Source organism: Leucoraja erinacea, chromosome 16 (genome assembly GCF_028641065.1).
Source record: "Leucoraja erinacea ecotype New England chromosome 16, Leri_hhj_1, whole genome shotgun sequence".
Lineage (NCBI taxonomy): Eukaryota > Metazoa > Chordata > Chondrichthyes > Rajiformes > Rajidae > Leucoraja > Leucoraja erinaceus.
The window spans coordinates 21411336-21438524 of NC_073392.1; the positions used below are offsets into that span (position 1 = coordinate 21411336).

Here is a 27189-nt window from a genome sequence, read left to right on the forward strand (position 1 = left end):
CTAATCAAGAAGGCTGGCTCCATCCTGGGGCGGAGTTGGATTCATGGGAGGTAGTCGTAGAGGGGAGGATGCTCCCCAAACTGCAAAACATCTTGGACAATACAGTTCACCCCCTCCTTGACACACTGGTCAACCTGAGGAGTACCTTCAGCAACAGACAAGTTCCAAGATGAAATACAGAACTCCATAGGCGTTTTCCCTGTGGCTAACAAACTGTACAACTCCTCTCCCTTCTGTCGTGAGGGAGACTGATTCCCGCCCCCATCAATCCCCCCCCCCCCCCCCCCCCCCCCCCCCCACCCCACCCCACGGATACCGTTGTTGCACTAAAAAAAAAACACAAACTGGAAGTGGACAAGATGAGAGTTTTAGTAAGTATAGGTTTTGCCCAAACAGTCTGTGAGCCATAGCGCTGCAGCCGACAACTCTTTGTTTAAATGCCCACGCACTAAGCTGACAGCGCTCTGTTTAAACCTTTCTACACCAAACCTGCAGGGCTGTATGTATCGATTAACATGCCAAGTCTGTAGTGCTGTGTGTATTGATTTGTGCGGCAAGTCTGTAGCGCTGTGTATTGCTTTACGGCCAGTCTGCGGCTGATAGCATTTTGTTTCCGGGGTGGGGGGGGGAGTTATAGTTTGCCGTTTGGTTATAGTTTGAATTTGAGAGCAGCGCTATTGGCCAGGACTTACCGGGCTGTTACTTCAACAGTTGATTTCTTACCTGTATAAAGGCAGGCACCAGTAAGCCAGAGATTAGTTTATGTACGAGAGGTGTTTATTGATGGGCTGAGACGCCGATGGAGGCAGAGAGAGAGAGAGAGATGTGCTGCTGTAAACCAGACCCCGTGCATACCAAGACAAGTATTGTTTTTGTTCTCTCTTGCCAATAAAACTGATTTGTAACTAAACAGACGAGTGAGCCTCTTTCTGTTCCACTAGTCAGATCCTTGAACATGTTACTTTATGACATTTGGCGAAGTCCCTCAGGAACTGACAAATAAAATAGAAAATGTTTGGTAAAAAGAAATAACAAACGATATGGCGCTGGTGCAGGCCAAGCACCCCCGCAACAAGATGCTGTCCTCAGTGCAGGGGAGCCCGCAGCAGGCCGTGCTGCAGGTGGGACCAAGAACCTCACGTCTTCAAGCCTCTCTGATGCTTTTTATGGTTCACGAGGGAGAAGTTTGTTGTAAATTTCACTCGAATGGATCAACACTGGCATCTGCAGGATTTGATCGCCTCGTATTGTTTTGGAATATATATGGCAACTGTGATAATTATGCTATATTGGAAGGTCACAATGGAGCAGTGATGGAATTGCATTATAACACAGATGGCAGCATGCTTTTTCCAGCACAAACAGACAAGTGAACCTTTTTCTGTTCTACTAAGATCTGTTCCCTTGTAACAGTGGTCTGATTACTAAGTTTACAAATTACACAAAAATTGGAGTTGCAATAGGTAGTGGGAAAGTATGGTGGAATGGTGCCAGATGAAATTTAATTCAGACAAGCGTGATGTAATGCACTATGTGAATTGAAATTCTGGCAGGACGTATAAGAATAAATGGGAGGAGCATTGATGCACAATGGGACCTTTGGCTGCAAGTTCACAGATCATTGAACGTTGGGGCACAGATGAATAGGATAGTGAAGAAAGCAATGATCTTTATTGGCCAAGGCACTGTGTATAAGATTTGGAATATCATGTTGCAACTATACAAAACATTGGTTGGACTGCACCCTGAAAACTGTGTCCATTTTTGGTTGCATCATTTTAAGAATAATGTTGAAGCAATAGTTCCAGTTCAAGTTCAAGTTTATTGTCATGTGTCCCTGATAGGACAATGAAATTCTTGCTTTGCTTCAGCACACAGAACATAAGAGGCATTGACTACAAAACACATGAATAAATAAACTGATAAAGTGCAAATAACAAATAATGGGTTATAATGTTCAGAGTTTTGTCCGAGCCAGGTTTAATAGCCTGATGGCTGTGGGGAAGTAGCTATTCCTCAACCTGGTCGTTGCAGTCTTCAGGCTCCTGTACCTTCTACCTGAAGGTAGCACAGAGATGAGTGTGTGGCCAGGATGGTGTGGGTCCTTGATGATGCTGCCAGCCTCTTTGAGGCAGATCCCCTCGATGGTAGGGAGGTCAGAGCCGATGATGGACTGGGCAGTGTTTGCTACTTTTTGTAGTCTTTTCCGCTCCTGGGCGCTCAAGTTGCCGAACCAAGCCACGATGCAACCGATCAGCATGCTCTCTACTGTGCACCTGTAGAAGTTAGAGAGAGTCCTCCTTGACAAACCGACTCTCCGTAATCTTCTCAGGAAGTAGAGGCGCTGATGTGCTTTCTTGATAACTGCATCAGTGTTCTCGAACCAGGAAAGATCTTCAGAGATGTGCACGCCCAGGAATTTGAAGCTCTTGACCCTTTCAACCATTGACCCGTTGATATAAACGGGACTGTGGGTCCCCATCCTACTCCTTCCAAAGTCTACAATCAGTTCCTTGGTTTTGCTGGTGTTGAGGGCCAGGTTATTGTGCTGGCACCATATGGACAGTTGCTCAATCTCTCTTCTATACTCGGACTCATCCCATCAGTGATACGTCCCACGATAGTGGTGTCGTCAGCGAACTTGATGATGGAGTTCGCACTATGATCGGCTACGCAGTCATGAGTATAGAGTGAGTACAGCAGGGGGCTGAGCACGCAGCCTTGAGGTGCTCCCGTGCTGATTGTTATCGAGTCTGACACATTTCCACCAATACGAACAGACTGTGGTCTGTGGATGAGGAAGTCGAGGATCCAATTGTAGAGGGATGCGCAGAGACCCAGTTCTGCGAGTTTGGTAACCAGCTTGGAGGGTTATAGAAGTATGCAATTGTAATTCACGAGGCTATTGCCTGAAGTGGAAGGCTGTAGTTACAAGGAGAGATTGGAAAGGCTGGGTTTATTCTCAATGTAAAATGTAGAGGACTGAGGGTTGACTTTATTTTGAAAATTATGAGGGGCATAGATAAGATAGAGAGTCAATCTTTTTTGCCACCAAGAATGTGATGTCAAGAACTAGTAGACACAAATTGAAGGTGAAAGGGGAGAAATTTAAAGATTTGAGGTGTACGTTTTTCCACATAGAGGGAGGCAGTTACCTGGAATGAGTGTCAGAGGTGATGGTAGAGACAGATACAATTACAATGTTTAAAAGGAATTTGGATTTATATAGGAAAGGCATAAAGGGATACCAGCCTAATGCAGGCAAATGGATTAATATAGATAGACATCATAGTCGGCAAGGACTAGATGAGTCATATAAGTATCTATTTTTGTACTTTCTAATTTTCTGATTCAATGAAGAGCCTTAATGATAAAAGCTTAAATTTCTGACTTAAATGATCCTTAAACCAAAAAGTTGTGAGTCATTTTTGTGGGAATAAAGATGAAATTATGTTGTTATTCTCTATATAATATATGGGATTATGCACATTATATACTATACTAAATATGTAATTCTGAAGCATATTGTTTCAGTAACAGCTTTTTTGTATTTGCTTTTTCGTAATGCAGCATGCTCTCCGTGAAGCTCAGGAAGATCTGGCTGTGACTCAAAAGATCTTAGAAAAAGCAAAGAACCAACTGGATGAAGTGGAACTTGGGATAGCTGCTCTTGAATCTAAGTACAGGGATTGTGTAGCAAAGAAGGTTGAACTTGAAAATAAATGTGACCAGTGTGAGCAGAGGCTAATCAGAGCTGACAAGGTAAATGCGTTATTTTCCATTTTACACCCACTATTTGTGTGAGCTGCTGACTCTAAACCAGTTTTCAACTGATTGAAATGTAAAATAATTATCTGTACACTGTGTAAACATTGCAATACATCGCATGCAATATCCAAATTCTGATTCCCACTCCACACAATTACCGTAATAATTTCAAATATCCTTCTTTGGTCACCTTATTTGCATTTTCCTTAGCGACAGTTTATCGTAAGATATAACGAAGATTGCTTGTGTAAGCTGACAAATGAATATCTATCTTATTCTCAATCTTTCCCTCTTTCTCTCACCACTGATTGCTAGTCAAACATCAAATTCTGAATAATATTACACTGTAAAACTAAGTCAGATTCTCTACTTGTTCTGATTCGATTCCTCTCACAGGACAGTTGAACCAATCTACCCAGAATCTCAAAATCCTGAACTCAATTGCTTACTCCACATCCTCTTCTTCACACTTATTTCCTTCTCCAATACTGGCTTCCTCTGCTTCAATTTCAGTACTGCTTCACTGGCGAAACTTCCATCCATCAAAGGACAAAATAAATTCCAGCCATGTTTTATCGTGTCGAAGTTTAATATCATAGACTTTATGAGCAAAACATCATTACTTGTCTCTTGATAAAGAAATTCGTGTTAGACTCATTGACTCATTTCTGCAGAATTCTTAATAATAAATAATAAAATTCTGTTATCCCATAATTATTTAAATTCCAATGTTTTATTTGTTCCCAATACTAACATATATATTGTAAAATATTTATTTTCATTAAAAACAGAAAGTATCACGGAAAGTATATTTTTCTAAGAATGGAAATGTCAAAGACTAGAGAACATATCTTTACTGTGAGAGGGGTAGACTTTAAAGGAGATGTGTGGGGCTAGTTTTTTTACAGCGGTGATTGCCTGGAGCATGCTGCCTAGGATAGTAGTGGAGGCAGATGCAATAGTAGCATTTAAGAAGCTTTTAAAGAGGTGCAAGGATATGCAGGGAATTGAGGGTTATGGAACACATGCAGCCAGAGATTAGTTTAACTTGGCATCATGTTTGGCATTGACATTGTTGGCAAAATAGCCTGTTTCTGTGCTGTACCGTTTTATGTTCTAACTCTCTTCAGATCTTTTGTAAGCCTCTAGTATACCCCATTCTTTGCAATACTGAAAAATAAGTTTTTTTTAAAAATTCTAATATCTACACAATTTACAAAGACAAATAGAGGAAATTACGGCTTTTAAATTTAAGGTTTAACTATATTTTTTGTTTATTCATAGCTAATAAATGGATTGTCTGATGAAAAAATTCGCTGGCAAGAAACTGTCCAGAATCTGGACAACATGATCATTAATGTAGCTGGGGATGTGCTCATTTCAGGAGGGTTTGTAGCTTACCTGGGTCCTTTCACGGTGAGTGTTACAGAGCCTTTCAGTTCACTTCAGACAGAATCTGCCTTTTACTCCAGTGCGTAGGAAAGATTCCTTTACGTCATTTCAACTCAACACATTGCATCAGACTCGCCTTTTCAACTTGTAACTTCTACAGTCTCAAAATTTGAATATTTGTCCCTTTTTGTATGTGTAGGTCATGCATAAAAATGTTTACATACCTTAACACCGTTCATGTGGAATATTCGTCTATCATGAAATAGGACAGGGCCAATCCAAGTGCTATTCACCACATCACACCAAACATTTTCCTGACCATTCATGCACCTAATTATACCATTAAATAACTGTCAATATTTCTCCTAATATTTACTTAACTTTCAGAGGCAGCGAGAGGATATTAAGTATCTTACATTTATAGGGATCACTCTTTTTTGTTTATTCATAGCTAATAAACAATGAAGCAATCACAGTTGCTTCATTATATTGCCTCAGGGGGTTAAGACTTCCCATGTTTGATGAACTTGCAGTTAAAGTAGAAGCAAATCACCCTACTTGTGAATTAAAAGGATATTCGGTTGACATTCCGATACCTGACGGGGGCAACATTAGAACTCAATGCAGGCTGATTAAACACTTTTTGACGTCCACAGAGTGTCACAATTGACAGTAGGTGGTTTTGCTGCTGGTGAGCAGAAATGAGCAGCTAGATCATGAAATGTATTGCTGCATTGTTCAATGTTTCTGTGAGTTTTGTGGGTAGTGTGTTAGCCTCCTCCTACCACACCATTCTAATCTTAGGGTCTTAAAGGTTTTCACCACCTTAATTCACTACAGCCTCTTACTTCACTGCTGTTATCATTATCTATTGTTGCTGTGTGATTCTAATGGGGAGCATGCCTTTAAGGGCTAATGCCCATCTAGAATTGGTGATCAGAAAATTGTTTACAGATATACTAAATGGAGAAAGATCCCTTCAGAAACCATACGGGCTGTGGCTTAATGGATGTTTTGGGGGCAAACTACCCTAATCAAGATGTCTTCGTGAATTTTCTGTTTGTAGGGACCCTGATTGGGCATTAACATTAAGCACAGTGCTCATTTAACACATCAAATCATGTTAAAATTTAATTTCTCGGCATAGATTTTGTATCACCTTACGATCATACAGAATAATAGAAGAATGCATATTAGGATTGAAAGAAGTATATAATTTTTATCACATTGTAGGATTTTAATCTTAGAAATGCACACACACACTTGTTTAAATTGAGGTTGTAATACATTACAGTATGGTAGCTTCCAGTGTAAGTTAGTCTTATCAGCTCATTTGAGTTGACCTTGCCATGACCACATTGCAATTGATTCTGTAGGGAGAATATCGTGCAGCAATGAATGATGAATGGCTACATAAGCTTCTTACACTTGGTGTTCCACACACAAAAGAATGCAGTCTGACTTCAACATTAGGAGAACCTGTGAACATAAGGACCTGGCAGGTGGGTTCTATTCACTATTTTAATTTGGCCATAGTTTTAGTCAGAGAGCTTGCTTGTTATATTTGACATTTTGCTAACGGGTTGATGTACCTCAACATAAAATGTGGCAAATATATTTAGAAACACACTTTACCCAGAATGTTAACAGCAAGCGTATATTGCGCTCCCCGAATATGAGAAGTTAAAGGGTGAGATCACTCTAGTCTGTGATCGGCTGGGTGGAGGGGTAGGGATCTGCTTATCTATGAATGAACTACAAAGTACAAACCCTACCTGCTCCCGCATCCTACATATCATTCTTCTTCATTTCTGGTCAAGGAATGAGCGTTCATGTCGCGGCCCTGTTTTCACCAATCTTTCCACCACCACGCACAAGAAGCACAAGAAGCGCAAGACCAACACCATTGTATGCAGATGCCGAGAAGTGTGTTTCTAATCTTGTGTGTGGACTCGATAAGAAGATCATTTCTGCCCGCTACAACATGAACCCATCACCAGTCACATCTTCCCATATCCATGCCTTTCTGCTTTCTGCGATGCCATCTTCTTCGTTCACCCAACCCTCTCAGACCATCCCTCCCCATCTCTAAGCACTTACCACTGCAACAATAGGAAGTCCAACACCTGCTCCTATACCTAGTCCCTCAGCTCGATCCAAACAACCCTTCCTGGTGAGGTAGATATTTAAGGACCTGTCCCACTGCGGTGACCTAATTTGCGACTTTAGAAGACTTTGTTCTCGACTCAAACTCGCAGCATGGATGACACGTGGTCCTAGGAGGCCACTGGAACTCTCCTTCATGCTCCAGGGAAGTTCCCGCATACTCGTGGCCTCAGTTTGGTCGAGGAAAAATTTTTATCATGCCGAAAAATTTTCCGCGAGTAAAAATTGGTCGGCATGATTCTTTTGAACTCGTAATGCAGTGGAGTGGGGTCGCTATGTAGTTATAGGCAGTCGAGGGTAGCCGTAGGCAATCTCCTTTGCTGACCGGGCATTTTAATTGGCTCGTTGGAGTTTTCAGGACCTAGGAAAACCGACCGGTAATGTTAAATGCCCGCTAAACTTTATTAAAAGTTGTCTGGCTGCTTAAAAGTGTCTCCACTCCTTCTCCCCTCCCCCCTCTCACCCCTCCGCGCTCTCTAAAGGACTTGCCGTACATTGTGGCAGCCGTCTTTTACCTTCCTGTTCATCGCGGGTGTGAATTTCAGACAGCGCTCCCCCACTTTCCCTGGCCCCCGCAGTGTGTGTGTGTGTGTGTGTGTGTGTGTGTGTGTGTGTGTGTGTGTGTGTGTGTGTGTGTGTGTGTGTGTGTGTGTGTGTGTGTGTGTGTGTGTGTGTGTGTGTGTGTGTGTGTGTGTGTGTGTGTGTGTGTGTGTGTGTGTGTGTGTGTGTGTGTGTGTGTGTGTGTGTGTGTGTGTGTGTGTGTGTGTGTGTGTGTGTGTGTGTGTGTGTGTGTGTGTGTGTGTGTGTGTGTGGTCAATCCAGCTCACGGTTTCATCGCTGACGGTCGATCCAGCTCGAGGTTTTTCAGGCGAGTACTCTCGAGCTGGATCGAAGACAGTTGCTGAAAAGTCGCGTTAGTGGGACAGGCCCTTTACCTTCATCATCTTCAACCTCGACTATTGCGTTCAGTGCTCACGTGATTGCCTCCCCTACGTCAGCAGGACCATACACAGACTAGGTGATCTCTTTGCCTGTCACCCGCACTCTATTGATTATGACAATCATGAGCTCACAAGCCATTTAAATTCCCATCCACAAGTGTCCTTCATTGCCAGGCTGAGGCCAAATGCAATATAATGTCCCTGGGAAATGAACGTCCAATGTTGTGAACATTCAACTTTGCAATTTCAGCCGAACTGCACCTCCTCTGTTCCTTTCTCTCTAGCAAATCTGCATGGGTCCACTCACACACATACTTCTTTCCTTCACCACCAAACCCTTATTATCCAGTTTACTTCCCCACTCCCAGAAGGTTCCAACTGCATATCCATCACCATTCAATCAATTGGGTTCCCTATTCATACCACTGCTGTAGCCATCTGCCGTTTTTCCGTTCTCTGGTTCCACATATCACCATCCTTTCTTATTAGATTCCACAATCAACAACCCTTTATTCCCACCATTTATAACCTGCTAGCCTCTGGCACTATGAATGTTGGTAAATGACTAGTTTGTAATCAGATTTCTCCACGAATAAGGTAGTAATTTTATCTAATAACTAGACCAAGTGCAGACCCGTTGGGTCTGCTCCCCCAACGCAGCCGTTCCCTACCCGTAGCCCCCACGGGAGACGTGGTACTCCAACTCAAGCGGCTCAGGAATCAGCAGTGCGGCTGTTTTTAAATGGCGTCTTTGAGGCGAGATGCGGGCGCCAGCAGCCGTTATGGTCGCTGGCCAGCAGGAGGCGACAAAATGAGTGAGTGGGGGGAGAAGGATTTTATTAAAAATGTGTACATAAACACGACAAAATTTAATGAGGAGTGGATACTTGGAATGAAAAGTGAAATCTCTACCGAAATGGAAAAAAACTCGGCGTTTCTGGGTCTGACGTTGGCATAGCAACGAATCAAAGGCTGGCAGCCACAAGTCAGAAACACACACAGCCAGCCAGCCAGACACACACAGAGTTTTAATATTATATAGATAGATAGAACAAAATGTGTATAGGAGGCCAGCCTCCAGAGCTGGAATTAAAGTTTTAAGTTATGAAGAAAAGTTCATTCACTTGCCATTCAGGGCAATGTTTTTAATATTTTGAACTGTATGCTCTCCATCTGTTTTATCTTCCATGACCTTCTGTATGAAAGACAATTCTCTTGATGTAACTCCCGAATAGCATTGTTCTAATTTTTTTTAATGTTATATCCTCATTTCAAATTAACCAATATTTGTTAATAGACATTCTGTTTCATAGATTTCAGGTCTTCCCAAAGATGCATTATCTGTTGAGAATGGAATAATTGCGCAATATACTCAACGATGGCCGCTGTTCATTGATCCACAAGGTCAAGCAAATAAATGGATTAAAAATTTGGTATGGGTAATCTGTATCACATTGGACACTCATGTTTGAAAAACTTGACAACTCGCAATTGTAAAGACTAAACAGCTTTGTATGGTATGAGGAATATAAAATATGAAACATATCACCATACAAATGATTAAGAAGGAACTGCAGATGCTGGAACAAACAAAGGTAGACAAAAATGCTGGAGAAACTCAGTGGGTGAGGCAGCATCTATGGAGCGATGGAATGGGTGACGTTTCGGGTCGAGACCCTTCTTCAGACTGATGAGGGGATGGGGGGGGGCGGGAAGAATCAAGGAAGAGGCGGAGACAGTGAGCTGTGGGAGAGCTGGGAAGGGGAGGGGAAAGAGGGAGAAAGCAAGGACTACCTGAAATTGGAGAAGTCAATGTTCATATTGCTGGGGTGTAAACTACCCAAGCGAAATATGAGGTGCTGCTCCTCCAATTTACGGTGCGACTCACTCTGGCCATGGAGGAGGCCCAGGACAGAAAGGTCGGATTCGGAATGGGAGGGGGAGTTGAAGTGCTGAGCCATTGGGAGATCAGGTTGGTTATTGCGAACTGAGCGGAGGTGTTGGGCGAAGCGATCGCCAAGCCTACGCTTGGTCTCACCAATGTAGAGCAGCTGACACCTAGAACAGCGGATGCAATAGATGAGGTTGGAGGTGGCGCAGGTGAACCTCTGCCACACCTGGAAAAACTGCTTGGGTCCTTGAATGGAGTCAAGGGGGTAGGTAAAGCGACAAGTGTAGCATTTCCTGCGGTTGCAAGGGAAAGTAACAGGGGAGGGGGTGGTTTGGGTGGGAAGGGAAGAATTGACCAGGGAGTTACAGAGGGAGCGGTCTCTGTGGAAAGCCGACAGGGGAGGAGATGGGAAGATGTGGCCAGTGGTGGGATCCCATTGGAGGTGGCGAATATGTCGGAGGATTTTCTGTTGTATGTGACGGCTGGCAGGGTGGAAGGTGAGGGCAAGCGGAACTCTGCCCTTGTCATGAGTGGGGGGGAAGGGGAGTGAGAGCAGCGTTACGGGGTATAGAAGAGACCCTGGTGAGTGCCTCATCTATAGTCGAAGAGGGTAACCCCCGTCCCCTGAAGAATGAGGACATCTCCGATGCCCTGGTTTGGAACACCTCACCCTGGGTGCAGATGCGACGTGGATTTGGGAGTAGGGGATGGAGTCCTTACAGGAAGCAGGGTGGGAAGAAGTCCAGATAGCCATGGGAGTCAGTGGGTTTATAGTAGATGTTGGTCAGAAGTCTATTGCCTGCGATGGAGATAGTGAGGTCTAGAAACGGTAGGGAGGTGTCGGAAATGGTCCAGGTGAATTTAAGTGCCGGATGGAAGTTCGTGGTGAAATGGATGAAGTCAGTAAGTTCTGCACGGGTGCACCAATGCAGTTAATGTAGTGGAGGTAGAGTTTGGGGATAGGGCCACTGTATGCCTTGAGCAAGGATTGTTCGACCTACCCTACAAAGAGGCAGGCATAGCTGGGGCCCATGCGCGTGCCCATAGCTCCGCCTTGGATTTTGAAATGAACTCACTGATGTTGATACCGTTACCTGCCAACCAAATTTCGTTTGAACCTCATGTGAGGTTCAAATGACAAATAAATGGTATTGTATTGTAATACTTTGAGAATTTTACACTGCAGTATTCTATTATCCAGTGACATTGGATAATGCTCAATGCCAATTATTTGAGCTTGAAATACCTTTTCTTAAAAGTGTTACGGATGTGATTTTAATTTAATTTATAGATACACAATCTAGACCATAGAATCAATGCTAATCTGAAGATGACACTAAGCCAATAGACATGGTCCCTATCTTAGCTGATCCCAGATGGTTTACGAGAAGATGGTTTCCAGACAGTTGGAAAAGTCCATCTCTTCTCCTTCTCATGTTTGGTGACAGCATTTCACTGCTGAAAATCATTGAAGTCATCCATTATTAACACCCACTGTCTGGATTTATAAATGAACAATACCACATTTAATGATAGATCAGAGGGAAACTCACACTCTTGTACAGAAATAAAATATGGCTGAGAATCGAATTCGGAAATAAAGACAGAAAATGATGGAATAACTTAGTAAGTCAAGCAGCATACAATGGGCAATGTCTCCAGGAGAATAGATAAGATTGAGAGTATAATATTGCAGGTGTGCATTCAGTCACACAACCACACAAATAAAACTGGCAGTGTGTGTCGGAAGGAATTCTGAAGAAGGGTTCAGACCCAAAATGTCACATATTCCTTTTCTCCAGAGATGCTGCCTGACCCACTGAGTTACTCCTGCATTTTGTGTATAAAACTGAGTGCTTTTATTATGGTACACTATGAGCAATCTTAAATTAAGATCTCAAATCACACCATGAGAAGTTATGAAATTGAATTTGATTCATCCAACTCTCTCTCAAAGAGTGGAATCTTTCACCCAGAAAGTGAAGAACTAATCTAATCAGTTTGATTGATCTTTTTGTCTTCTTCAGGAACGAGACCAAGGACTAGATATTTTCAAGATGTCTGACCGTGACTTCTTGCGGAGTCTTGAGAATGCCATTCGTTTTGGAAAGCCTTGTCTTTTGGAGAATGTGAGGGAAGAACTGGATCCAGCCCTGGAACCCATACTATTGAAAATGGTAAAGTAGTAGCCACATATTGGCTGTAATATTTTTATTATATTACTAAAAGTCTGATCTTGACCACTTCCTGTTGTTCTGTATATTGATTTTAGAAAAAACGCTGCCACTTATGGCTGTGATTTTTGGCCATCTTACGCAGAGTCTCCCTGCGTTGCGCAGGACAAGAGGATCTTTCCCATCGATGAAAAATAAAAGAGTTATTAGTGTTTAAAAAAATGTTGAGATTCTCTCTCCTGAAGGCCACGCCCCTTCCGGAGGGACTATAAAACCCGGAAGTGTTGAGTGCATCAGTCAGTCTCTGCAAGATGGGGGAGCGAGAGGGACACGTCCCTCAGCCTGAGCTGTGAATAACACTGAACACGTGTCTACTAAACTGTGAGTGGTTGTACTGACCTGTCAGTGCCCTTAATGTGGTTTGAAAATATAGTTTGGAAATGCTAAAGCTGTGTTGCCTTTGGTTTGGAAATGCAAAAGTTGTGCTGCCTTTGGTTTGGAAATGCTAAAGCTGTGTTGCCTAATTAAAGTTGCCTTGCCTAATTAAATTGCCTTGCCTAATTAAAGTTGCCTTGCCTTCTATATAATTAAAAGTCTAATCTTAGTCTCTCAGTCTCTGGCTCAGTCTCTGCAAGATGGAGGAGGGACAGGTCACGACTCGCTGTCTGTAGTGGTCTTGCACCCTGCTTGAAATGGTATGAAACTGCACTTGAATTTGGTGGCCTTGCACCCTGCTTGAAGTGGTAAGAAACTGCACTTGAATTTGGTGATGCTGGGTCCCAATGGGTCCCACTTAGTCTAGTAATTTGACTATATGTCCCTAGCACACAGACCCACATTCACCAGATGCACATACTCAGGAAGTCATCCACTGTTAGTTTCTCATTCACAATTAATAGAAAATTATGATCTGCACCCTGATGATGCAATGTTGAGGTGGTTAAGTCAGCAGATCAGAAGTCCAATGGCTTGGGCCAACAGTTTGGAGACGTGTTCAAATCCCATTATAGTGCTTGTACAATGTAGACATGTCATCAATGTGTAAGTTTATGAAAAATCTCCAGTCAAAACTACCAAATTGTCATAAAAACCCATCAGGTTCACTAATGGCTTTCAATGAAGGAAATCGGGTCTCCTTACCTATCTAGTCTTTGTGCCATTTTAGAATGAGAATATGATTCATTTTTCTAATGACAAGCTGTTTGGATGTATCAAATTGTTTTACTTAAGCAGGAAAAGGATAAAATCTGATGGAACAAACAGCCTTAATTCAGGTACTGAATTTAGACATGCCAAAATTGACCATAACCCAGTTGATTTTGCAAAGACTTTCTTTCAATATTCTGAGACTTGTTGAAATATCTGACAGATTATTCAAGCAACAACCAGACATTATTGTACTTGCATAATCGTACCTTACAGCCAATGAGACTGATTCCTCCATCACAATTCCTGGATTCATCCTGTCCCATCAGCAGGAGAGATGTAACAGAGCTAGGAATGGTTTGGTACACAGAAAGGAAAGAGTTATCCTGGGTCCTGAACATTGACCAGAACTTATGAACTCTCCTGGAATCAGGCCAAAAATGGGCAAGGAATTTCCTCCTAATTACCATCTTCCTTCTGCACTAATTTGATAAATCAGTCTTCCTCCATGTTGAACAGCACTGTTAAAAAGCGGTGAGAGTATCAAGGTCTATGATTGGGGTACTTCAATACTCATCACCAGGAGTAACTCAATAAACACTTTCATTGCCTGAGCTGCTTGAATCATGATTGACGTCCCGTCAATTAATCCTGCACCAGGATGTGAGTGAGTCAACATGAAGTGTAAATCCACTTGTCCTCATCCTGACCAGTCGTACAAGTGCACCTGTCCATTACAACATTGATACTTGTGACACCATACAGAATTCAGGGAGACTGATTCCTATTTTTTTCACCTTGGTTTTTCACACAGAATGATGGGTGCCTGGAACACGCTGCGAGGGGAGGCAGTAGAGACAGATGCGATAGAAGCATTTAAGAGACTTTTAGTTAGGCACATGGATATGTAGGCAATGGAGTGATATAGATTACGTGCGGGAAGAAAATATTAGTTTAACCAGGAATCATTTTTGGAACAGACATTTTGGAACAGACAAATTACTGTTCCTTGTCTGATCTTCCACATGTGGTGTTGCATAACAGTTGTGTTAAGTAGGATAGACTCAAAACAGATCTGGCAGTGCAAAACTAAATATCCATGACCTTTAAGGACCATAAGCAACTGCCGAAACCTACAAAATCTTAATCTAAAATCCATATGACATCATGCCAATAAATGTCAAAAGCAAACAAATGACAAATGTTTATGTATAAGTTATGTGGATGTAACCATACCAAATAATATATTTCTGTTTTCCAGACCTTTAAGCAACAAGGGAGCACAGTTATAAAACTGGGAGATGCAGTTATCCCTTTTCATGATGATTTTAAAATGTACATTACTACCAAGCTGCCCAATCCTCACTACACTCCTGAGATATCAACAAAGGTCACTCTGATTAATTTCACGCTATCTCCAAGGTAAATGTGTACAAAAGCAAAATATAGTTCATTCTGGAAGTCCAAAAATAAAAACTGAAAATCTAGATTAAACAGAAATAGGGAAGAGAGGAGAAAGAAAGAAAAGGCCTGAAGGATGAAAAACAGGAATGATTATATGACAAAATGGATGATGACAATGCAAATGAAAAAGAGTAGTGCATGGGACAAAAGGTCAGACTGAAGGAAATGTTACCGGGGAGAGGCAGAATTATTTTAAATTACATGGTAGAAAACACTGCGATTGCTTGAAAGCAAGTGTGATTCTCTGAAATTGTTGCACTGTATTCAGAAATCTGCAGTGTGCTCAGTTGCAAAACTAGGTACCATTTCTTAAGTTTGCGTTGAACTGGATTGAGTCATTTTAAGAAGCTGAATACAGAGGAATGTGTGTACTTAAATTAAAATGAATTAAAATGACAAATAATTGGGTCTGTTATAGAGGTGTTCCACATGCACTCAGGACTTGTTCCCCAATGTAGAATAGACTTTTTTTTGTGAGCAGTAAATGCAGCATTCTAAATTAAAAGACACACAGGTAAATTGATGTTTCATCTGGGAAAAAAAGTATTTGGGGTTCAAGATGGTAGGATGGGAGGATGTTTAAAAAAAAAATCATGCATTGCACTAGAGGATACTATAGAAAACGGAGTGGATGTTGGTGGAGAAGCAAAAATAAACTAGACCTTAAAGGAGATCTTCCATTAGAAGTGCTGAAAGAGAATGTGAGTGGAGGAAGTGTTTGATGTGGCAATACACTGGAGGTGACAAAAATTTCAGAGAGTGATCGATTGAATAAAATAAATTGGATGGCAGGGCACATTTTACCCTGGATCTGGATCTGAAATGCAAAATAGAGATTATAATCAAATCAACTATGATCCTATGAAATGACTAGATTTGAGGTGATATTCCTTCCCTAAGGGATCAATATAAGATAGTGATTTGATTAGTTTGCTGTGTTTGCTAGAAATGACCCATGTCAATTGGTATTTTCTTTCAGTTTGTATATGTTTGTAAGTTTAAATTCTTTGGTCTCCCTATTCAATCAGAAAGTACAGAATGTTTCTACCTTTAAGAAACTGACTAATCTAAACTCATTCAGAGGAATCTTAATTTTTTACATCATGTAAACTGTGTTACCATCTTGCAGTGGTCTGGAGGACCAGCTCTTGGGACGTGTTGTGGCACAGGAGCGTCCAGATCTGGAGGATGCAAAAAATCAGCTGATCATCAGCAATGCTAAAATGAGAAGCGAGCTAAAAGAAATAGAGGATCAGATACTTTTACGTCTGAGCACCTCTGAGGGCAATCCTGTCGATGATGTGGAGTTAATCAAAGTCCTTGAGGCTTCTAAAATTAAAGCAGGAGAAATCAAGGTTGGTATCAGTAGTGTTCGCTGATCGTAAGTGGAGTTATATCACAAATAGTGAGAAATATACTGTATACAGAGAGACGCTGATAACATATTTGACACACTCAAGCACACATATATAACATGCACACAACACCAACCTCCTGAATTTAATGTAATGAATTTACCACAAATTGCAACATTTTGCAACACCCTTTCCATCATCTCCCTTTTTAAGCCACCTTATTGCCAGATCAATGGAATGGAATTCAATTGCAAATTTAGTTTCAACGAATGTGGAAAGGAAATATGGCACGGAAGCTGGACAAATGTTAGAATAGAAGTCGAATAGTATTTTTATGGTAGCGATTATATATCAATTGTGGAAAAGTATGCTGTTAGAAGTATAGCGAAAGAACTAAGTCAGGGAAAAGCAAATTTTACCAAGCTAAACTGATTAGGCAAAAGTGAACTGGTTCCTTGGTGTTCTATCAGTGTCAGAGTAGTGGGATTAAAGAAGGAAATTCAGGAGTTTTGGAGCAAACCGGAACTGCAAAAACTAGAGCAAACGGGATGACAATATGCATAGACGATAGGATAAGTTAAAGGGAAGCAAGCTTATTTCAGACACCTGGAGCTCAATGCTGCAGGAAACCAAAGAAAAATATAAAAATTGGTGTGAGAATGGTGAGGGGTTAGTGAGGAATGGGGTTGTAAGTTAAAAGTAAAATTAGGAAACTAATTGAAATGCAAAGAAATGGACAAGAGAATCAAAAAAAGTTCAAAGATATGTCTTTGCATACATAAAGACCGCAAGGATAACGAAGAAATGAACTATCATTTTAGGGACTACAAAGGTAACCTCTGAAGATTAAGTTTATTGGTAGGATTTTTGCTGAAAATTCACAAATAGGAGGTAATGGTGGGGTGCGGTTAAGAAGGGAGATGTGAAATATTGGATGGGATGAACATAGCAAGAGAGGAAGTATTATACAATTTAACATGTTTGAAAGTAAATAAATCACCAGACCATGGGCTGTTACTGAGCATAAGGGATGAAACTGAGAGGCTCTGATTTTGATTTTCTAATCCTTCCTAGCGAAGCAGGTTAGCGGCCAGGTGGCCTGCTGACATTATACTGTTTAAAAGTGAAGGAAGAGTTAAACAGGGTAATTGTATGACATTTAGTTTATTGTATGCCATTTAGCAGCAGTTTTGAGAGGCTGGTGAAAGTAGTAAATATCCAGGGGACCAAAGGGAAAATTATCTTTCTCTTAGCATACATTTTCTGTGATTCTTCAATACTGAAAATGTAATTTGTTTCTCCACAGATGAAAGTGACAATAGCAGAACAGACAGAGAAGGACATTGATATCACTCGGCTCCAGTATGTCCCTGTTGCTGAAAGGACCCAGATTCTGTTTTTCTGCGTATCCGATTTATCCAATGTGGACCCAATGTATCAGTATTCTTTGGAATGGTTTCTCACCATCTTCATGGCAGGCATTGCAAATTCTGAGCGAGCAGGTATGCCAACCAAGTCAACTCTACCATTCTGAGTTGTGTTTACTTCAAGCGAATGTAATACTCTTTTCCATTGTTTAATTTCTGTTTGCTGTAATTTAGCTGCTTAACGCGTGGCAGACAGTGCTACACATCATGGGTTCCAAGGCAGAGTAGCCAACAATTATTCCTCAATCAGTGCATTACACTGTATTATGCTGAAGGCTAAGGTTCCACAGAGTGAAGAACCTAATTTCATGTCTGTTGTTCAAGAACCAAATCGTGGGAGTAATCTTGTCCATATAAATTGAATGTGACTAAGATCTTTGAAAATGAAAGTAGGTGAATTAAATTTGGATTAAACATCAAATAAACTATCTACCCTATTAACACCTCTCATAAACTAATATACTTCCATCAGTTCATTCCTCAGCATCCTCACTCCAAGGAAAACTATCCAAGGTAGTCTATCAAATGTCTCCCTATAACTGAAGTGCTCAAATCTTGGCAACATCCTGGTGAATATTCTCTGCTCTCTCTCCCGTGTACTCGCAGACTTCCTATATTATAGGGTCGATAACAAACAAGCATCTTGATAAGAGAAAGTTAGTGCTTTAGGTCTGGGACTTCTGATAATTTTTTTTACTTTCATTTGCTGGTAAAAATTTCAGTCAGCCTGTTAATATGAATGAGATAAAACTAGATTTATTGGAAAAAATGAATAGTTTAAGTTTTCTAGCTGCATGTCCTGTAAAACACAAAATTTAAAACCTGGTGGCTCCAGAGTAATTAGGCAACATTCACTACTCCCACACCGGTGTTGCACATGGTGGGTGAAGGTAGAGTCTATCTCAATAACATAGAATTCATTCGTATCCAACTCCCAAAGAATGGAATCTTTAAAAGAGCCAGCTGCATCAAAAAAAAGGAAGAGGGAAAGCAGATCAGAAAAAGCCACCTTTAAATGGTCTTCTAGAAAAGGAATATTTGAACGAGTGATGGGAGATTACACGTGCAAGACTATGACTTAACTGTCAATATTTTTCATTCTGACTGCTGATTGTGTAATACACTAATTAGCACTTAGTCACTTTACTGGAAAGATTTAATAGGACCATGAGGGACAATCTTTTCACTCAAAGGGTGGTAGGTATGTGGAAAGAGCTGCCAGTGTTCAGGCAAGTACAATAACAACATTTACAAGACTCTTGGACAGATACACGGATAGGAAAGGTTTAGAGGGACATGGGCCAATTTAAGGTAATCGGGATTAGTTTAAGAGGGCACCTTGGTTGGACAGAAGGGCCCGTTTCCATGCTGTATGACTCTGATTCTGAGTTGTGGTCAAGCAAACTTCATTTGGTATTCAGTTTTGGAGTAAGTTTTACAATCCAACATAATGCAGTTCAATCAATCACGAGAATGGTGTTATGAGTTCAATCTGTATTCTCTACTTACAGTGTAACACCCTATATGCTCCACCAATAAAATTTTTGTCCATGTTGATCCTTCTAACCAAATTCATGTTCCTGTTAATCTCTACTAGGAGTTTATGACAATCTCTACTAGGAGTTCTAAGACATAAGATTTATTACTTAATTTAAGCAGAACTAGCTCACAGAGATGGCAAGACTGTTTTTTTTGTTTTGTCTCCTAGATACTGTGGAGAAGAGGATAAAACTTATCAATAATTACTTCACCTACAGCCTGTACCTCAATGTCTGCAGAAGCTTATTTGAGAAGCACAAGCTTATGTTTGCTTTCCTGGTGTGCGTGAGAATCATGATGAATGATGACTTGGTTGATATGGTCAGTAACATAACCATAAATCTCCATTGGCCTAGTGAGTTATTACATTACATATCAGTACTCTTTGTCGAAATGATGGACAATTGTTCCCCTGTGTGCTTGCATCATTGTGAGCTTCCTTGTAGAACTTTCATCTCTAATATCAAGCATGTATTCTTACAATAGAGAAAAAAACATTCTACACAAGAGTTATTAAGTATCACCTGAATATTGCAGGATTGCAGGACTGGCCTCCATGTTGCTGATGTACAGTATTTTCATAATACACTAACTCAAATTCTGGTGTGTCGCACATCTCAATAGATCACAAAGATTGGAAGGACTAGTCTGGGAAAGTTTTTGACTATTGTGGCGTCGGCGATGACACAGGGTTCAGCAGTGATCACACCGACTGACAGTAGGGTGAACTCTTGTGATATATTTTATTTACGATGATAAAGTCCAGGACCTCATGGGGGAGCTGTCCTTCATCGTCAGAGCGCATATGCGGTGATGCTTGCGATCTCGGGCTTGTCCCAGCAGATGAGTCCTGGTCTCGAAGGAGGATGCGTATAAGGAGTAGACTGGTGAGGTTCAGGTGGGCCGATCCCATGTCAGCTAATTGGACCAAGCTGTTACAATGATGCTGGGGGTTGGCCTCTCATGGCCTGTCTGTGATGGGAACCGAGGGGGCATTGTCAGACTATCAAGATGCTCAGTATGGTTGTATCCTATCTGCACATTCAGGAATTTAAAGTCTTTGCGATTGTGGAACATATTGGCATTTAAATGTAGCACTTCAAAACAAAGTGAATTAAATCGGACAATGGTGAGTTGCTAACATTGCCTAAGGATATTAATAAGAGGTTTGCCCAATTTTATCATAATTTATTCACATCCAAAATAAAGACAGATGTAAGTAAAATTACAAATTTTTTAGATAATTGCAAGCTCCCAAAATTGGATAGTTTAGAACAAGAGCAATTAGGAGCACGGATTACTAGTGAAGAAATAGAACAAATAATAAACTCATTGAAAAATGGGAAGACCCCAGGACCAGATGGCTTTAGTAATGAATTTTATAAAAGATTTCAGGAGTCTATTGTACCAAGATTATTTAATTTATACACGCAGGCTTATACTGAAAATAAACTACCAGAAACCCTAGCAGAAGCAACAATAACGCTTATACCAAAAAAAGATAAAGATTTAGATGAGCCTGGTTCTTATAGAGCTATATCACTTCTAAATACGGATCAGAAAATTTTAGCAAAGATTCTAGCTAGAAGGCTAAATAATTATATGAACAATTTAATAAATACGGATCAAACGGGATTTATACCCAAAAGACAATCATTTAATAATTTGAGAAGGCTTTTTAATATAATGTACTCTCATAAGAAGGACAATGAAGATATCTCAGTGGTCACGTTGGATGCAGAGAAGGCATTTGATCAAGTAGAATGGCAGTATTTATACAAGGTACTCCAAAAATTTAATATGGGAGAGAATTTTATCAGATGGATTAAACTACTTTATGATAGACCTACGGCAAGAATATTAACTAACAATACGCTATCTCCAAAATGTTACTTATCAAGGGGTAATAGGCAAGGGTGTGCCTTATCACCATTGCTATTTGCCCTTATGATAGAACCGCTGGCCGAAAGGATTAGAAATCACCCGAATATTCACGGATATAACAGCAAGGACTCAAAGAATAAAATTTCATTATACGCTGATGATATCCTTTTATATATTACTAATACACAAACGAGTATACCCACCTTATTAACACTAATTGAGGAATTCGGCTCTTTTTCAGGATACAGAATAAATTGGAATAAAAGCGAAATTATGTCTTTAAAACCACAGGATTCGAGACACTTACTAAAATTCCCCTTCAAAATTGCAACAGAAAAATTCAAGTACCTGGGTATTCAAATTACGAGAAGACACAAATCATTATTTAGTGCCAATTTTATACCACTATTAAATAAACTGAATGATACGATTAAATTTTGGAAAACGCTTCCACTCTCATTGATAGGTAGAATTAACGCTATAAAAATGACTTTCTTACCACAATTAATATATTTGTTTCAAGCAATCCCAATATATATTCCAAAATATTTTTTCAAAAAATTAGATTCCACTATCACTAATTTTATATGGGACTACAGAACACATAGAATTCAACGAAAGCATTTGTGCAAATCTAAAGAAGTGGGGGGTTTATCATTACCTAACTTTATATATTACTACTGGGCAGTGCATATTAAGAACATAATATACTGGCTAGATAGTTCCACTCAGCAGTTGGAGTGGATAAGAATGGAGAAAGAGGAGTGCTATCCGTACGATATAGGAACGATCCTGCTCTCACCGATAAAATTGAATAGTATAATATATAAGAAGAACCCAATTATTCACAATATAATAAGAATTTGGAAACAAATAAAAGCATCCTTGAAATTAAATAATTTATCAGTACTAACCCCACTATTGAACAACCCCGCATTCAAACCTTCTCTCATCGACAACACATATCAACAATGGGATAGACTGGGGATTAGGAAAGTAGGGGACATGTATGAAGTGGGCAAACTGTTATCATTTCAACAATTAAAATTTAAATTTAAATTGAAGGATAATCAATATTTTAAATATATACAGGTATGTGACTTTATGAAGAAACATACACATAGATTTCAAACTATATTTTTAGATCCTTTAGAAGAAGCAATGAATATCAAGGCTGATTCACAAAAATTAATATCATACTTTTATAATAATATATTAAATAGAGAATCACCCTCAACAGAAGCATTAAGGGAAGATTGGGAACAAGAGCTAATGACAAAGATCTCTAAGGATAGAAGGGAAAAATATTTGATGAATACACATAACTGTTCTATTAATGCAAGACATAATTTAATTCAATTCAAATTATTACATAGACTATATTATTCAAAAACGAGGTTGAATAAATTTTATCCAAACGTCTCTCCCAGATGCGATAAATGTTTGTTTCAAAACGCTAATATAACACACTCATTTGTTGGATGTACAAAGTTGAATAAATTTTGGAGTGATATATTTGATATATTTACAAAGATTTTCAAGTCAAGAATAGAACCCAAAACGGAATGGATTATATTTGGAATAATAGGAGAAGATACCAATTTAAATAAAGATCAAAATGTTTTTTTTAATTATGGGTTAATAATTGGAAAGAAATTGATACTTACATTTTGGAAAAATACAACCACACCAACTGTTAAAATGTGGATTAGGAATATGATGGACATAGCACGCCTTGAAGAAATGAGACTCCGACTAATAGATAAATATGACCAATTCTTAAAGAGTTGGTCTCCTTTCATCGACTTTTTGGAATCATGTGATGCAGCGGTGCCATAAGGATTGCTGATTTCAGTTCATGACGCGGATAGAGCTACATCTCCGAATACAGATTTGAAAAATTCTCTTTTAAGGGGCCTTCTCTTCTATTTCTACTTTCCTCTTTCTCTCTTCCTTTTTTTATTTTTTATATACACACTTCACGTTTTTCTACTCTCTACCATCTATTTTTCCACTTTTTCCCCTTTCTATTGCTTTCTTTTTCTTGTTCTGCTTACTTCTTTCTTATAACATAAAACTAGAGGTTGTACATAGAATGGATTACGGTATTACATAGTTGGCACCTAAAATTAGGTGCCACTGTACTGTTTTGTGCTGTATTAACTTCTAATAAAATAAACAAAAAAAAAACAAAAAAACAAAGTGAATGCAGAAAATAATTATTTGCACCTGCAATCAGGAGAATCCATGCACTCACAATTGCACTTTTCCAAGAGGGAAGAGGATATACTCCATTCTCTTAGAGTGCAGAGCTTCAGTTATTGCACCAGAGTGCTGCTGTGAACATGGTCCAGAGCCTGCTCAATGGCTGTACAGTTTGTATCATTCTGGCCTCCTCTTCAAAGAAGCAGAGTATCCCAATAAAGGGGTGGAATCAAATCAGCATTAACAGCTGATGCACATCACATTCTTCCTAATCTGCAAATGTATAATATGCACAGGTATTACATTATCTGATGGTTTCCAAATATTGCATATGTGTGAATAATGTAAGGGAAATTTAATTCAGCAAATTACAAGTAAATTGGCCCCTATAACAGCAAAAGAGCAAACACTAGTTTCTAGTTACTTCTTCAAATGTAAAGTACTTCAAAAATATTTACTTAAAATGATACTGTGTGTTTGTCTTCTTTGTGAACAATACTATCATAACCATTTCTAATGTGATTGTAATTTAATAGGATGAATGGCGTTACCTCCTCTCTGGAGCAGCTAGCCACAGTTCGAGCACCAACCCAGCCTCTGACTGGCTCTCAGACAGAGCATGGAAAGACATCCAGAGCCTTACTACCCTGCAGAGCTTTTCCAACTTTTTAGAAGATTTTGTACAAAATCTGAATGGCTTTCAAATAATCTTTGACAGTCCAGATCCTCACAGGTGAACTTTAAGAATTATTTTTTGACATGTTTATTCATACATAATTTCCCTGCACTAATGTCCCAAGCTGCCAGTGCACTGAGCTTGGCAGAGAATGCACGGTCATTGGGAATGTGTGCATCGGAGGCACCGTACTACTCCACAGACCAGTGGTCATTGTGGGTAGTCCACTGGAGTCATCTGCTGGATGTACTTTTTAAACCCCTCTTCTTTTCTTCACTCCACTTCATCTCCTCCTCACCCTCCATGCCATTGGTATTGATGTAGACTAATACAGCATGGAAACAGACCCTTCAGCCCAACTCATCCATGCCAAACTGGATGTCTTGTCTAAGTTAGTCCCATTTGGCTGCATTTGGCCCATATCCCTCTGAACCTTTCCTGTCTATGTACCTGTCCAAGTGTCTTATAAATGTTGTTATTGTACCAGCCTCAACTGCCTCCTCTGGCAGCTCATTTCATATACCCATCACCCTCTTGAGTGAAAATGTTTCCTCTCGGGTTCCTATTAGATCTTTCCCCTCTCTCCTTAAACCTATATCCTCTGGTTCTTGATTCCCCAATCTTGGGCAAAAGACTGTGCATTCAACCTGTCAATTCCACTCATGATTATATACAGCTCTATAAAATCACCCCTCAGCTCAGCTCCAAGGAATAAAGTCTTAGCGTGCCCAATCTCTCAGTTGTGGAAACATCCTCAAAAATCTTCTCTACACTCTTTCTGCTCTCCAAATGATTTAAAAGAGAAATACTTCAAATTCTAGTGATCCTTGGTATGTCATAAAACATTTCAAATATAGTTGTTGAATGGTCTCAATAGGTCATGGGCACAGATTTCAAATTCTTACTTTCAACCAAGGAATTTCAAAAGAACAATACAACACAGGAAGAAACACTTCAGACCAAGATGTCAGTCCTAGCCATGATGCCAATCCCTTCAATCTCAAACAAATCCCATCTGGCTACCCAAGTTCCATATTCCTCTTTCCCAGCCTGTTCATATGTCTGTCAAAATGCTTCTTAAATATTGTGATTGTTTCCATTTCTACCATTTCCCCTGGCAGTACCTTCCACATACCCACCACTTTTGAGTAGAAATCTTGCTTTGTAAATCTCCTTTAAATGTTCCCCTCTCGCCTTAAAGCTAGTTCCTCTGGTTATTGACATTCCCATCCTGGGGAAATTGTCTGCATTTAACATAAAGTAGGTCACTCATCTTTACTTACCACAAAGAAGGACATGGAAGCTGGGAAGTTCAGGGAAGAGAACAGTGATTGTGACATTATGAAAGAGGAGGTGTTGCCTTGCCTAGGATATTGTGAGAAGCAATGGAAGAAATTGCTGGGGACCTGACAGGGATTTTTGCATCTACTTTAGCCATGGGTGAGGTATATTAAAGACGTAGCTACCCTCCAATGTTGTGCCTTTATTTAAGAAGTGGTTCAAGAACAAGCTAGGGAATGACAGGCTAGATACTGGAGGGGATTCTGAGAGATTTGATCTATCTGCATTTGGAAAGGTTTGGACTGATTAGAGATAGTATGGGTTTGTGCATCTGAAATCATATCTCACCCATTTGACTGTCTTTTGAAGAGGTGAGCAAGAGGATTGATAAGGGCAGGGAGGTAGACGTTATCTATATGGACTTCAGCAAAACTTATGAAAAGGTCCCGCATGGTAGATTGGATCCAGAAGGTGAGATCACATGGAATCCAGGGTGAGCTGGCGAATTGGATGCAGAATTGGCTTGGTGAAAGTGGAGTGATATTTTTCAGATTGGAGGCCTGTGACCAGTATTGTGCTGCAGGGATTGGTGCTGCTGTTTGTCATATATATTAACAATTTGGATGAGAATATAGGTGACGGGATTATTAAGTTTGCAATTGACACCAAAATTGGTGGTTTGTTTGGAGTTAAGTTTAGAGATGCAGCGCAGAAACAGGCCCTTCAGCCCACCAAACCCGTGCCGACCAGCGATCCCCACACAATAGCCTCCACAATAGGGACAATTTATAATTTTACTTGAGCCAATTAACCTACAAACCTATACATCTTTGGAGTGTGGGAGGAAACTGGGGCATCCGGAGAAAACACAGGCGGTCACAGGGAGAAACCATACAAACTCCATACAGACAGCACCCATGCTCAAGATCGAACCCTGCCGCTGTAAAGCAGCTGTGATGGATACTAAAGAATGTTGTCTAAGTTTATGAAATGATCTTGATCAACTAGAGAATACAATTATGTAAGCAGTTTGTGATCGAGAAGGAGGTGGTGCTGAGTATCTTGAAGAGCATTAAGGTGGATACGTCCCCTGGGCCAGATGGGATCTATCCCAGGTTATTGAGGGAAACAAGAGATGAGATTGTGGGGATTTGTTTCTTTTCCAGCCACAGGCGATGTTTCCAAGGACTGGAGAGTGGCCAGTATTATTCCTTTGTTTAAGAAAGGAAGTAGGAAGAATCCAGGGAACAAAAAAGCCAGTGCATCACATATCAATGATAGAGAAACTGTTGGAGAGTATTCTCCGAGAGAATTTACTCCTATTTGGAAGGGAATGGGCTAATTAGGGATAGCAAGCATAGCTTTTTATGTGGCAGGTTATGTCTAGCTAACTTGACTGGGTTTTTCGAGGAGGTGACAAAGGAGATTGATGAGATAGGCCAGTGGATGTTGTATACATGGATTTCAGTAAGGCTTTTGATCAAGTCACTAATCGTCGGCTGATCCATGTTCATAAGCAATAGGAGCAGAATACGGCCATTCAGCCCATTGACTCTACTCCACCATTCAATCATAGCTGATCTATCTTTCCCTCTTATTCCCATTCTTCTTTCTCCCCGTAACCTTTGATATACTTACTAATCAAGTAGCTGTCAATCTCCACTTTAAAAATACACAAAGACTTGACCTTCATAGCCGTCTGTGGCCATTAATTCCACAGAGGAATTCCATGAGAGGAATAGATCAGGTAGTCTCCTGCCCAGATTATGGGAATTGAGGACCAGAGAACACAGGTTTAAGGTGAAGGGGGAAAGATTTAATAGGAATCTGAGAGGTTACATTTTCACCTGGTGTGTGTATGGAGGAGGTAGTTGAAACAA

At 40.2% G+C, this 27189-nt stretch overlaps 1 protein-coding gene across 1 annotated transcript in view; it reads left to right on the forward strand.

The window, feature by feature from the left end:
• dnah1 (dynein, axonemal, heavy chain 1) overlaps positions 1 to 27189 on the forward strand; it is a 217222-nt gene that overhangs the window by 167182 nt on the left and 22851 nt on the right. Inside the window, exons 57-66 of the mRNA XM_055647806.1 lie at positions 3571 to 3762; positions 5053 to 5184; positions 6537 to 6662; positions 9581 to 9700; positions 12186 to 12335; positions 14740 to 14900; positions 16072 to 16297; positions 17604 to 17799; positions 19433 to 19584; positions 23889 to 24085. Of these exons, the coding sequence (XP_055503781.1) occupies positions 3571 to 3762; positions 5053 to 5184; positions 6537 to 6662; positions 9581 to 9700; positions 12186 to 12335; positions 14740 to 14900; positions 16072 to 16297; positions 17604 to 17799; positions 19433 to 19584; positions 23889 to 24085 (1652 nt within the window). The remainder of the gene's footprint in view (positions 1 to 3570; positions 3763 to 5052; positions 5185 to 6536; positions 6663 to 9580; positions 9701 to 12185; positions 12336 to 14739; positions 14901 to 16071; positions 16298 to 17603; positions 17800 to 19432; positions 19585 to 23888; positions 24086 to 27189) is intronic.